This window comes from Limanda limanda, chromosome 1 (genome assembly GCF_963576545.1).
Source record: "Limanda limanda chromosome 1, fLimLim1.1, whole genome shotgun sequence".
Taxonomy (NCBI): Eukaryota; Metazoa; Chordata; class Actinopteri; order Pleuronectiformes; family Pleuronectidae; genus Limanda; species Limanda limanda.
In genome coordinates, this window is record NC_083636.1 from 18,569,972 (window position 1) to 18,583,646 (window position 13,675).

Consider the following 13,675-nt stretch of genomic DNA (forward strand, 5'->3'; position numbering starts at 1 on the left):
CCAGCTTAGAAAGTCACAGGACCGAAGCATGGTTTTGGATTTGGAATCACAGAAATCAAACTCATAATGCCTCTTTTATTATTCTGCTTTCATGTGATCATGGGATGCATTCAAAGGGGTTTCTGTGCGCGTGGGGGGGGGGCTTGTGTATGTGTGTTCAGACATATGTGGACTCAGGAGCTGCATGTTGCTGTTGAACAAACATATATAAAGAAACGTCTTCGTACGCGGTTATACGAGTCGTGTTTAATGTCAGCTCTGCTAATTTCTCAGAATGAACACAGAGGGGAACGCTGGTTTGGAAAAATAAACACAAAAAGGTCTTGGCTGATTGTTAAAGTGGCTGCAGGCTGCTGTTGTGTGTGTGTGCGCCCTCTGGTTATCTGGGTTTAATAATGAAACCCAGGGACTGACCAGGGAGCGACTGCACTGAAGCTTTTAATCATAAACAGTTTGGATCGCAGAGGTAATCACCGACTCTGAGAGTGAATTATAATTTACACTTTACATATCAGCCCATTAAACTGCACATAAAGACATCCTTGTAACCCATTTAAAGTGATTACCTGCCATAAAATTATTTTTCACAGAAATTTGTGTGAAATCAATGTTACTCTCTTTGTTGCTAGGCGACGGATCCAGCCGAGAATGGTGCTGTGAGTTTGGTTATGGCACACGACGCCTGACCCTGACCTCAAACCTAGACGTCCTGACAGCGAGACCTGAGCCTCTGCGTCTGTGGAGGTCGATGTCGGGAGCTGACCTGGGGTGACAGCGATGCCGTTGCCGTTGACAACTGGCCTCTCCTCCTCTTCCTCCTCGGGGGGCTCGATGCTGGCCTTCTCCATGTTGCTGACCGACTTGTTCCGCTTCCTCTTGCCCTCGGAGCTAGGTCTGGCGCCCGGCAGCAGCTGGTCCGTTACATTGAGCAGCAGAGCGCTGGGCTCGGCCGGGGGCTTCGGGGTGCCGTAAAAGTTATCTGGAACAGAGCGAGGGAGACATTTAAAACCAAAGTTATTTTTATGTACTGAATACACATCTTATATTTAATGCTGTGCTCGTGTCAGGGCTGTGGGGGTGGGTGGGGGGGAGATGTCTGTCTGCTGGTCTCTCTCTGAAATTACTGCAAGGATTTTCATGAGACATGCAGATGTTCGTGGTCTCCAGAGGGTTGAACTAAATGACTCAATCCTCTCACGTTTCCTTTAAAGGCCCAGTGAGGTGGAGATTTTTGGCTCCGAGTGAAACATTGACTCAATTAAGGTCACCATAGGATGAACTGAGATCCTTTAGTACATCTTCTTCTACAAACAAATCACATTCTCATTAGCATAAACTGAACTTAGCATTAAGACATCAAACTAAGATGGTGAACAATCATTTGACCATATTAGCATCCAGATGTTAGCATTTAAATCAAAGCAGCACTACAGGCCATAGACTGTATCTAGATGGACGACACGACTGCTCCCCAAAAGTGAAGCCAACTCATCTCAACTGCCCCCTGGTGGCTGACAGCAGGAAAGGTCATAAACCCAAGTTACATGCACATAATAAAAATAAAGAAAAAGAGCAGAGAAGCCGACAGAGCGGGAACAGTCTGGATGAGAGAGGTGAGAGCGGTGGGTCGAAATGAAACCACTGCAGCCTCTGCAGGGAGAACAACATGTTCTGTGCTCCATGTCAGACAGTTGATCCGTGAACACACAGGCTGTGGTCTCCACTTCACATCATGTCTTACAACACTGACAAGTTGGGTGATGCAATAAAAAGTGACACAAACAAGCACGCGCCTCGTCCTCCTGCACTAATTCCATCATGTTCGGGGGATATTTGCTGTTGCCAGACTCGTCCGTCCTCTCATCTGCACTTCAGTCAATGCACTGGATGCGTATTTTTCTGCTCTGATTGGTCTGAACAATCGCTGAATCTCCCTCTAAGATTCGAGTTGTTGGTCAGAGCCAACAAATCTGCAGTTTTTTCCCACTTGGCTTGGAATCAGCAGCCTCTTCCACGGTCTTCTGTGTAGATTTTCATCGTCTCTCAGTTCGTCTTCTGGCAGCGGCCGAGTCCCTCCGACAGACTCCATTAGTCACGGTCACTCCTTTCTTTAAGGGTCACTAAAATCTTTTAGGGAACAAACACAGACTGAAGATAAAGATGGACGACATGACGCCTCCTATAGAGGAAGCCAAAGCATATGTCTAGCTTAAGAAAATGGCATTAACCCCGCCTCCTCCATGAGAGTGGATGGGACATCTAAAGCTAAACCACAGACTGAAAGGAAATATATGGACGTCATCTCGGCTCTCCAAAGTGAAGCCAAAGTGTCTTAATAGCCCCCTGGTGGCTGGCTGCAGTATGGGTCACAAACCCTGCCTCCCCCATGTTAGTGGATGGGACATGGGCCAAACCATAGACTGCCTTTAAAGGTGGAGGACAAGACAGCTCCTGAGAGGCAAGTTACAGCATCTCAAGCACCCCCTGGTGGCTGGCTGCAGTATAAGTTGCCTCCTCCATGTAAGTTGATGGATTAAGGACTAAACAAAAGAAAATCTACAAGAACATTAATAGGTTTTTGTCATGGGTTCTGTCCTTTTATGTAGTTCTCACCACAATTGTTAACGTCCATATACTCAATGTTCTAGTAAGTTTGGTTTTAATTAGTTTTGTGATGCTCTAAAAAACAGGGTGAAACTTCGTACCAGCATTCGTCTTGGCTTCATTTCGGGCTTTTGTGTCTTATAGTCTGTAATGTCGCCAGTGAAATGTGTAATGGAATTAAGTGGGAGTTTGTGATGGGCTGAACCAATCCTTTGAAACGTTACATACTCTGCTTTGATTTTAGGAGGAAAGACAAGGCCTGTAAAGAAAAGAGCGAGTGAAGTAACTGCAGAAGACATTGTCGTCAAAGCCGAACACAAGACTGTGATTCTTGCAGTGCAGGGCTGAGGTGTCGAATCACGTCGGCCCGAAGTCTGAGAGATGTTCTTCTTTAGAAACAGAAAATAGATCTGACTCAACTTGCCTCTGAGCTTTTCTTAAATCCGAGCCCTGAAAGACAGCTGAGGTTCTTTGTGGTCGACACAAAGATTGGCCACGGCACAGGACGGGTTTCCAGGAGGAGGACAACAGCCACAGAGGTCTGGAGGGTCATGTAAGGTTTGCTATTAGATGAGCGTTAAAGCTCCACTCAAGGGGCCGTGACTGAACGATCAGACATTAGAAGATGACGCGTGTGACTGTCCTCAGAGATGATTTCAACCCACTGGGTTTGAGCATTAGAGGGAAACTGCCGCATTAACTGCAGGGGAACAAGAAGAGTTGCCAAGAAGATTTAAAAAAAACATTAGCTGGTGTCTCCCTCTGCGTTGGAAAGACCTCCTGAAACATCGTGTTCACGATCTGGAAAACATGAAGGCTGCAATGAAAAATAGAGGAGAGTAGCTGTAAAAAGATTACGGGGACTGTCGGGATTAGAGCCCCCCCCCCCCCCCCCCCCCCCGACCGCAGACACAAATCCTGGAGCCTTAACGAACCGGAGATTTGCCTCCGAGAAGGAAATTATGCTCCACGAGTGAACTTAAATAACCTGCAGCTTCACAGAAACCTGCACTTTTGAAGTGGCGGCATCGCTGTCGCATCAGAGAGCTGCGCTGATTTCCAGTCTGGAGTCTCGTACACGTGAGGATAAAACTCGTCGTGACAAAGAAAAGACAAGAAATGAAAGTCTCCCGGGACATTGGAGGTGAAGTGGAGGGCAGTACTTCCAGAGTTCATGTGAGAGTGATCCTCATCTTTCTGCAAAATAACACTCTGAGTGAGAGGAGAAAGATGTTCAAGGAAAAAACATCCAATCAACCTTCAAACTGTTTCTGGCACCGCGAGCAGCAGCCACAGATGTTGTCCTTAAGGATTTCGGTGCCACGTGAGCTGAACAACTATCTTGAGTTTCTAATTTACTCTGAGAGTTCAAACAACACGGCCACAAATCACTTTTTCTTAAAAGGTAGTGCAAAAACGTATTGAAACGCAGACTCAGGATCAGCCGGATGTCAGAACATCATTGTCGTTATCAAGGAGACTTGTTGCAGGAAGTGAACCTGAGCTCTTCCTACATTATTCTATGTATTAACTAGGGTTGGGTACCGAGAACCGGTTCCAATACAACCGGTACCTACCCGGACCAAAACGCAACGGAGATTTCGGTGCCTCATTTCGGTGCCTGAGCCAATGGAAAACTGAGGTCTCCGCTCGTCCCGCCTCCTCACACTTCCGCTCCTTCCTTCACGGGAAGCGGCGGCTCCCGCCGGGCCCTGCGGCTGCCGGTGGACAGACTCTTGTCCCCGCGCTGCCCGCACCCCGCGTGCGTCAGGGCTCCCGTGCAGGTGTGGGGGGGGGAAGGATCTCCTCGTGAGACCTCTCCCCGGCGCTGGCTGGCCCCCGCCGGGCGCATTTCCTCCGTGGCGGTGCGCCGCGACCGGGCTCCAGGACCGGGCTCCGGGACCGGGCTCCGGGACCGGGAGGAACGAAGACCACGCCGAGAAATGTTTCATAAAAGTGACCGCATGTTAGGGGGACGAAGGCGGGCCGAAGCCTGCCTGCGACAGCCCCAGCCGCGGAGACACGGGGGGGGGTCTGAGTGTGTGTGTTTTGTATTTATTTTTATTTATTTAAGTATAGTGTAAACTTTTGTTAACAGTTTGTATGTTATTCATAGTTTTGAGTTAAAAAGGGTTTTGTATTTATTTATATTATAATCTACTTTAAACAGTTAATATATTTGGCAATAAAAAAAGCCTTTCTTAGTCAAGCATCGTTTTGTGCACTTTTTTGAAAAAATTATCGGTTCAGGCACCGTTTAAGCACCGGTATCGTTTTAAAAGTATCGGTTAGGAACCGGTATCGGATAAAAACCAAACGATACCCATCCCTAGTAATAACATGTCAAACCTCTAACAGCGGGCTCGTCTTTTTCCTCCACATCTAATTGGCCATTCAATTATCAAAGTATATAAACCACTCAATGATGGCCGAGCGACAGCGCAGAAGATGTCCCCCCCCTCGGGCTGTTGAGAGCGGCTACCATCGGCGAGAGGATCTAACACTGCTCCTGGCAACCGAATGTTAAATCGGCCATCTGCAATTTAGTTCCCTCCTTCCTGCGGTGCTGGCGGGCCGACAGAGACCTGGAGTCAGGTGGGAGAGAGGGAAGTTAGTGGCTCCAGTGTGTGTTATCTGTATAATGGCAGGGGGTCTCCTGAGAGCTGGAGGTGGCCGGGCGAACCGAGAGCTGCAGCTTCCTTTTTTTTTTGGAGTGCTTTAAAATCCGAGCCGCGGGTCTGTCTGACCACGGGAGAGAGAGGATAGCGAGTGTCTGTCTGTTTGTTTTGATTAGACGACTGAAGAGCCACTGCAGCTCAGACTCAAGGACTGAGCCGAGAGAGCGCACATGAAGATACTGAGTGTGTGTGTGTGTGTGTGTGTGTGTGTGTGTGTGTGTGTGTGTGTGTGTGTGTGTGTGCAGGCTTCTTTTCATTCAGAATTTACAGATTCCTTTCAGTCCTTCATGACTGATGATGCTCTTGTCTGCGCAAAGCTGAAAGATGGATGGTATGCGTGTGTGTGTGTGTGTGTGTGTGTGTGTGTGTGTGTGTGTGTGTGTGTGTGTGATGAGCTCTGTCTCAGCACTGATTCACACCACTGTCACACACACACACACACAGAGGAAAATGCCTGGAGTGCCACACTGATGCATAAATTCCACAAGCAAACGCTTTGAAATATCAAAAACGAAAAATTGTGTGAGGACATTGGAGTTCACATGCGAAGAACCCAGCGGGAGATTGTCGGAGTCCGACGTGTTCACGACAGCTGGAAAACCCCCGGAACATTCAAACAAGAAGTGGCGTTTTGGTAGAGAACGTAAGAGGCAGGACATGATGTCTTTCAAAGTTTGTGAGCGTCTTTGTAAGTTCTGGAAAATGTCCGGCGCGACCGACTGACATTTGCCGGAAAAATCTTAGGAAAATGTCCAAAGTTCCGTGGACGTCTGAGAGGAGCTAAAAGAGGAAATGACCACAATCTCTCACACATACGTCGTTAAGCGTGACTTCACTTAATCCTTACCTTCATACGTTCCGCTCTCTAGCAGGGCTCCGCTTTTCTCCAGTTCCATAAACCGGTCAATGGTCACAAAATTATAATCCACCCCCGGGACCTCTCCTTCCTTGGGCTGCCTGGTTGTGCCTGCAGGAGATAAGAGAATAGGAGTTAGAGCAGCTGCTGCAGCCGTGGAAGCCTCCTCATCGCCGTCTGAGACCAAGTCTTCTTGTTTCAGAAGTGATCGGAAAAACATCTACGCAAGGTTGATCCTGCTTGACTCATTAAATGCCCTCATTATTCCTTCTGTCCTTTCCCGTCTATCACATCTGAGAGCAAATATCAGAGTAGCGTAGCTTTCCCGGGAGAAGAGAGGAGGGTGTTTCCATTTCAGGGGCTAAGTGATGCAATTTGGACGCCAACAGGAGAAATCAAGTCCATTTGCATGGAGCTGACGGCCCGATGAGGGCTCCCCGACATCTGACTGCAGCACAAGAGTGAAATGAAAATATTCTCAACTTTAAGAGCAGCATTAAACATCAAGTTCTCCGCCCGCCGCCCTCGTCTGTCCTCCAGTTGGTAGAACAATAAGAGTTTATAGCGTAACACTGAGGTACAGATGACTTCCTAAATACTTCCTCGCCGCTAATTAGACTGTTTCAAAGTGATCCCGGCTGTGACACCACGCAGGCACTGCACCCCCGAGGTTTCCACGTCTGAGCGAGGGGCTGTTCACAGTAAATAGAGGAGCCCCGTGGAACCCACTTGTTAGACCCTCACCGCAGCGTTTAAAGGATCCATCTGTGCGTTTTAAGGTCAGCAGGAGAGCGACTGTGCCGCTGATCCTCCCTGGGAGGCGGCGTGGTGGGATTGGTCTGTTTTAAAGACATCAATCACTGAATGAAGCTGGAAAAATGCCCGTAAAAGTTTCATTACACAATCTGCAAAGAGGCACCGAGTGTAATTTAAGTGTCTCTGCTTGTTTCAGACAGAAACAGTTTTCTTTTTCACGCCCAGAGTCCACGATGTTGGACGTCTGTATCTTGTTTTCTCTTAATTGCCTTAAACCAAATTGCCTTTAGGGTGGATTAAGTTGTAAACATGGCTCTGCATGTTTCACCCACACATCAGCTTCCTCTGCAGAGAAGTCACCTGAAAAATCTGATTTTACCTCTGTCAAACACAACGGTTTGTTTTTGTTTGTTTGTTTGCAGGATTACACAAAAAACTATCAATGGATTACCATGAAACTTGGTGGAAGGATGTGTTATGCGTATTTGTTAAAATTTTGGAGCAGATCTGGATCTTTAAGACTGTGATATTTACAACATTTTCATTGATTTCACAGAGAACAATTCATGGAACTTGATGAAAAACATCTGGCACATTAAGGGGACTGAAGTTTATGAGTGTTCGAAATAAAAATCCACATTTAGTGAAGTTACAAGTGGTTTCATAAAGGGACTTATTGGGCCTTGGGCAAATAAATGAGCAAGTGGCTTTCTAGTTATAATAGCAATTCATCAAGATGCAAGTGCATCTTTCTCCTTGAGCGAATAGAAGATGATGTTCTGATCGGTTTATTGCATGCGAGGCCCAAATACGGTTTCCTTAAATTCAATCAAGCTACATGAAAACACACACATACACACACTCATAGATATCTGTCAAATTCAGGACAGGCTCAACTCTGGGATCGTCCAGATGTGCAGGTGGTAGACGTGGAAGAAGAATATGTCAAATAAACTAGTTAAATCCTCGTAGACCCCAAACTCTACTCTAAACTTTTCTTATATATATCAGTCTTCTATTGGGGCTGCAGAAGGATGAACTGAATTCGGCATCGGTTAGACAGCGCTGCTCTCACCGTCCCAGCAAATGTTTTATCTGAGGTGTTTTTATTTCAATCATCCCCGTAGTTCGACGTCTATATAAAGTTGAAATCACATCACTGGGCCAGAAGGAGTTCATGTTCATTTGAAAAGTTTTTCTTCGCTGCAGAAAACACTTGTTATGGACTTTTTTGGGGATAAACAGCAAATCGTCTTGAATCAGAACTCACTCTAAAGTTTGGGTTTCGAAAGTACTGCAGTTCTTGTTTTAAAAAAAATGTCCTGTTGATTTAAGGCTCAAGCTCCTGACTATGAACTGCAATGCTCTTAGTTTCCATTCGACTGTGATTCTCCATCCTTCCTTTCCCTTATCTTATTCTACTCTAGCTATCAATAAGATATAACGAGTAATAATGTTTTTAAAATCCTATATATATATATAAATGTAACTGGAGTTAAGTGTTTTCGGGTGAACGGCAAAAAAATCCCAAACCTCTTCCAAGTTTATGGTTTCAACTTCCTGCAGACGCCATCAGACAATGTAATGAATAGAAAATGAATCCAAATGAGGGCATTAAGCCGCTTGCCAAGCTCATCCAATGTTGTCTCGTTAATGCGCCGATTAATTGGTCCTTGAGTGGAGAAGCTAAACCCACAAAAGGCCCGATGATCGGCACTTGTGCTCTTTTTGGTTGTTGTTTACAGAACATTTAAACAGGAAACAAATTGTCTTGCTGTGGAAATCAAGTTGTCCAACAATCGCCATCGTATGGAACGAAGTGGAGCTATGTTCGCACAAACCTCAGAACGCAGATTTACTGTTGGCGACCTTCAGAGCTGCAGCACCCAAACTAGCAACCTGCTGTCAGACTCATTTGTACCAGTTTATAAGAGCAAATGAGCAGCATGGAACATTGGGAGGAATACAAAAAAATAAAACTGCACGAGTGGATGTGTCAGTGTGTGTGTGTGTTTGCGTCGCACCTCCACTGGAGAGCTTCTTGATTGTGTGTGTCTGCACAGGGGCTTATGTACCCATCAGATTAGCCTCCCTCACATGCAGAGCTACTGACAGAGCAGCACACACACACACATTTCAAAGAGGACTTTTGATGTTGCAGGACTATATTTAGCATCATCTTCTGGTGGGGACTTCTCTCGGGTGACAATATCGAAAGCAACCACAATGCCGATTCTCCATTTTCCATCCTCTGTATGTGGGTCACGATCCTGTAGAGATTTTCAAAGTGTAGCAACCTTTCCGAGGCACCAGTCTAATGATGTTAGGAGGTTTCAAGTGGGGGTATAATCATCTATATTTACAATTCCTTGATCACTGAGGGTTGGGACACTCATTAAGGTTAAATACTGCAGCCATCATTGTGCCAGTCTTACTGGAGCCGGGATTCTCAAATCCCCTCAGGTGTGTTTCTGGATTTGGGCCCAGTCAGGAGTGTGGGAAGCTCCTCACTAAAAATAGCCACTGTTGTTCTTTGTGAACAGACGTCGTGTCTAAGCCCCTGCTTTAGTCGTGAGACAAAAAGAGAGAGAGAGAGAGACGGATCGCACAAGATGAACTCGATAATATTCATTAAAAAGCTGGATTTGTATGCAAGGAAGTTATGGTGAAGACATGATGCCGTTGCACGCTGGAGACAAAGGAAGTCACATTTTATTCGACATTCGAGCATTAACTGAAACGTAGGGGGAAAGTTCATAATCAAACTTCTGAATATGCAGTCTAGAGGCCCAGTAGACTGTCCTGCAGGGGGCGCTCACTGTCATGTTGACCTGTCAGTAGAGTGAGGAAGTAATGTTAGGCTGTTTTGCTACAAAACTGGAGGACGCTAGCAGGCAAAGCCGTCCTGAGCAGACAATCATGACACAGAAGCCTCTGGGAGGTGGAGAGGGTTGGGTGCCATTAAAGATATAAATCCGACCCCCCAAAAACAGTGAAAACAATAAAGTAAAAGTCCATCATCACTAAGGTAAATCAAAAGTCCTGACAAAAGATGCGGTTGAATAACCAATCAGAGCAAATAAAACGTGTGACAAACTGACTCTACAGATCCCCCCCACACCAGCGGACGCCACCTTGGCCTTCAGCGGCGCAGCCTCCTCTTTCAGTCGTTGCATCAAACTCGCCCTTCTCCAGATAAATGGCAGTGATCGTCCCCGGCTTGTTTCAAAACGGATGAAAATCTGTCCGAACGAGGTGCAATAAACACGGAGCTGTGGTGCTATAAACAGATGAAATCAGACACCGGACAATGAATCAGTTCCTGCACTCGAGGCGTCTGCGGCAGAACCGTCGTGCACCGTCGAACAGAAGAATAAATCCACCTTTACACTTTACTGCAGCTGCTCAGAGTCTCCGAAGACGACGGAGGCAAACAAACAGATCGTGGCAGCGAATAGTGAACAGATGTAGTAACAGGACATTTGTCACCTACTAGGAGCTTTGTGGGAATCAGAGGTTTGGTGTCTGGGATGTGAGATGAGGAACGAGACGGGAAATGGAAAAGAGGGAAAGTTGGAAGTGAGCACAGGATGCATGACAACTAGGCATCACATCTTCTATCCACTAGTTCCACAAACCTCTGTCTATCTGTGTAATTTATTATGTAAATAACAGCCGGTCAGTAAATCATTCAAACTTAACTGTCGAATAGTTTTTGTAGATAAACCTCGTAGGATGAGCACAATATTGGATGTGATACCTTTTCTCCGCTCCACAGCTCTGCACACACAATACAAAGTGACAGCAGGTTGTAGAACTGTTTGAAGATGATGACAAGGAACACTTCTGATCTCCAGCTCCAGAAGCATCACCACAGGCCGGGAGAAGAGCCCATTACAAACAGGTACGTTTAGAACAGGCACTGTAATGGATGAGAGAGCCCGAGCTGCAGCGTGGGCCCAGGCTCTCGTGGCGTGCAGCCTGCTCTCCAGTACGTCCTCGAGCCGCAAATCCCGCGATGCAACTTCACAACCACAGGCCACGAGTACAACTCTCACTTGTGCAGCCGAGCACCACTTGCATCCGCCCCGGTCCCAGCTAACACCTGCAGTGGTTTCATACTCGGGAGTACGTACGGTGCTCCCGCGGATCACATTAACATACGGTCGCTCGAAGCTACGAATGCTAATAGAAGACTCTGTATTAACGCGTGACCTCTGTGTTTGGCTTCAAATTTGCACGATGCACAGTGAATACTACGAGTGTTAATGGAACCTGAGATAACTGCAGGCGGAGAGAGAGATTCCACTGTGCATTCATGACAGAGCCGGAGCGTGTGTGCAGAGCCGGAGGAAACGATTATAGCATGAGCATCCGAGCTAATCAGCTAACACACAGTTACCTCACAGCGTGGAAGAGAAGAAAAAGTATCAGAAAACAAAACCACTTTCACTATTTGTTCGATGTTGAATATGAGTAATTTCCTTTCATTTAAAAAACATCAAGGACAGGATGGTGTGCGTAGACCAGATAGCTGGGGTAAGAAATGGGACAGGAAGTGCCTTGCGTCCCTCAGGTCATTGTGACCTCTCCTGAGGTTTGGTGAGACACAACACTGTCGCTTTCGAGGAGCTCAGAGCAGCTGAATTCGGTCCAAACACGTTCGATTTAAATCAAGTTCTAAAAGATAACACAAGATAAGTTTCCATACGTTTGACTGACGGGTGAATTAATGAGCTTGTTAGAAATGAGAGGGAATCTTGACAAGTCCAATGACACAGAGGAATCTTGACTTGTAAACAACATGTTGGCAACAGGTGAGTGTTCCTCTTCCTGTACTTACATCTGGTGTGTACACTTAAATTAATTAAACAGCCAGAGCATCCCATATATTTTACTGTTATTGCTGTAGCTTTGGGTGGACATAAACATTAGGCAGCTTGTTGGCATCACTGAACGAATGTGTCCATCTTCCTGCCTCTTGTTTAACACACAAACACACACACAAACACACACACACACACACACACACACTAAGATACAGGCCTTGTTATCCATTAATTGAGTGCATGTCTTTTTGTTTTTTTCTCTTATGAGGAGAGTATGTATTCTCAGGTATCATCCACAGTGAGGTGACACACTGCAGGACACAGTCTGTTCATTTGTCTCCTGCATCATCTGGGCTGGAGCCTCTTCTCTTTTCATCTTCCCTCGTTTTCTTTCATGTGGGACTCCAGACAAATGTCACACTCGCAGAGTAACAGCAATTTCATCTGGCTATTGAGTCGCGGTCCCTCCTGCACAAGCTCTGCTGTGCCGTGGGGTTTGGAAATAACAAAACGAGTCTGGGTGGATTTCTGTTTGTCTTTTGAGGAAAGGGACGAAGACAAAATTTGCCTTAAACATATGTTTGATACCCCGTTCAGACGTGGTATTAACATCTGCCCAAGACGATCTACTTACACAAACCACAACTGGAAGTGGTCCAGATATGAAGGACCGCCTACTCAGCTGTCGACCACTTACCCTCTACGGTCTCATGTACTGATTTGTTTGTAGCCACAATAAACACTGACCCCTGTGTAATGATTGATACTTTTCTTAAATAAGTAAAATCATAGCAGAACTGCAGGTCTCTCAGGACAGATGTTAATACCAACAGGGTCTCAGAGCATCAGACCTGGTCATGCACTGTGTTTAAAAGAATATATATTAATACTAATAAGGGTGAACACGGGTCTAAGGTTGGAAACAACTGTAGCCTCCAGCGTCCCTGTTATAATGGCCCAGTGTTGTGAACAAAGGTCCAGGTCAGACGTGTCCCACAGGTCCTGTCTTTTCACCCTAAACCCTCTGTTATGACTGGCCAAGACAGTGTCAGCACGGCCTATTGTAACCACCCTAATCTCGCCATTAGCCAATTAGGAAGTGACGGGCAGCCGTAATGCCCCTGCATTAGCGGGATGGATTAGTTTTCCATTCAGCGCCGGCCTGCCGCCTGTGGGCAAACGGACTGATGGGAGGACAACGAGCGGCTGCAGCTCGTCACCCAAAGCTGCTTTCGCTGCACTTTGCCTCCACAGACAGGCAGCGAGTGTGGGGATGCGCTTATTCACAGTTTTCAGTGATGATCAGGAGCAGCGTCTTAATCAGCGTTGATTACATATCATTTAAACGGTAATAAAGTCTATTGAGCAGGAGAGGAGGAGGGGAGAGAGGAGCCTGCTGTTTTCACTGCACTTACGATGAAACGTTAATTTCAGCGCTTTGCAATTTAATCATATTGACTGGGAATGATTTGCTTCGGCAGCAAAGAACAGATACAAAACCTCAGTGTTAGTTTTTGACCAAAGATCCGTATTTTCTTTGTGCCTACTTTGGAATTGATGAGATTTCAGGTTCATCTGAGTTCAGGCGACTCGTGATTATTGACAGCCAGTAATGGGGCATGGATTGGAGAAAGCCAGGCACTGAACCACACGCTCCCTGCCTGTTGCTCCTCAGCCGTCCTCTCCTGAATTCCATTAATAGCTCTGCCCTCCAGGAGGTGCTGGGTGAAACGCCTGTAACACAGCCAGAGATATTGATGACTGCATCCTCCCCCTTAAACGGGAGACGAGAGGAGGGGAGAACGAGCGGAGGGTGCTGATAAAGAGATAGAGAGGTGGGAAAAAGGAGTGGATGCATGGGGATAACTATCATGGAGGCCGGTATTTTTGAAGGATTTAATCTCCTGGTCTGATCAAAAAAACACATGGGTAGAAGCACACAGGCTGCAGAT

At 46.4% G+C, this 13,675-nt stretch overlaps 1 protein-coding gene across 1 annotated transcript in view; it reads right to left on the bottom strand.

The window, feature by feature from the left end:
* Nucleotides 1-13,675, bottom strand: part of magi2a (membrane associated guanylate kinase, WW and PDZ domain containing 2a) — a 187,019-nt gene that overhangs the window by 68,578 nt on the left and 104,766 nt on the right. Inside the window, exons 3-4 of the mRNA XM_061076314.1 lie at nt 6,130-6,249; nt 764-979 (exon numbers count right to left, since the gene is read on the bottom strand). Coding sequence (XP_060932297.1) covers nt 764-979; nt 6,130-6,249 — 336 coding nt within the window. The remainder of the gene's footprint in view (nt 1-763; nt 980-6,129; nt 6,250-13,675) is intronic.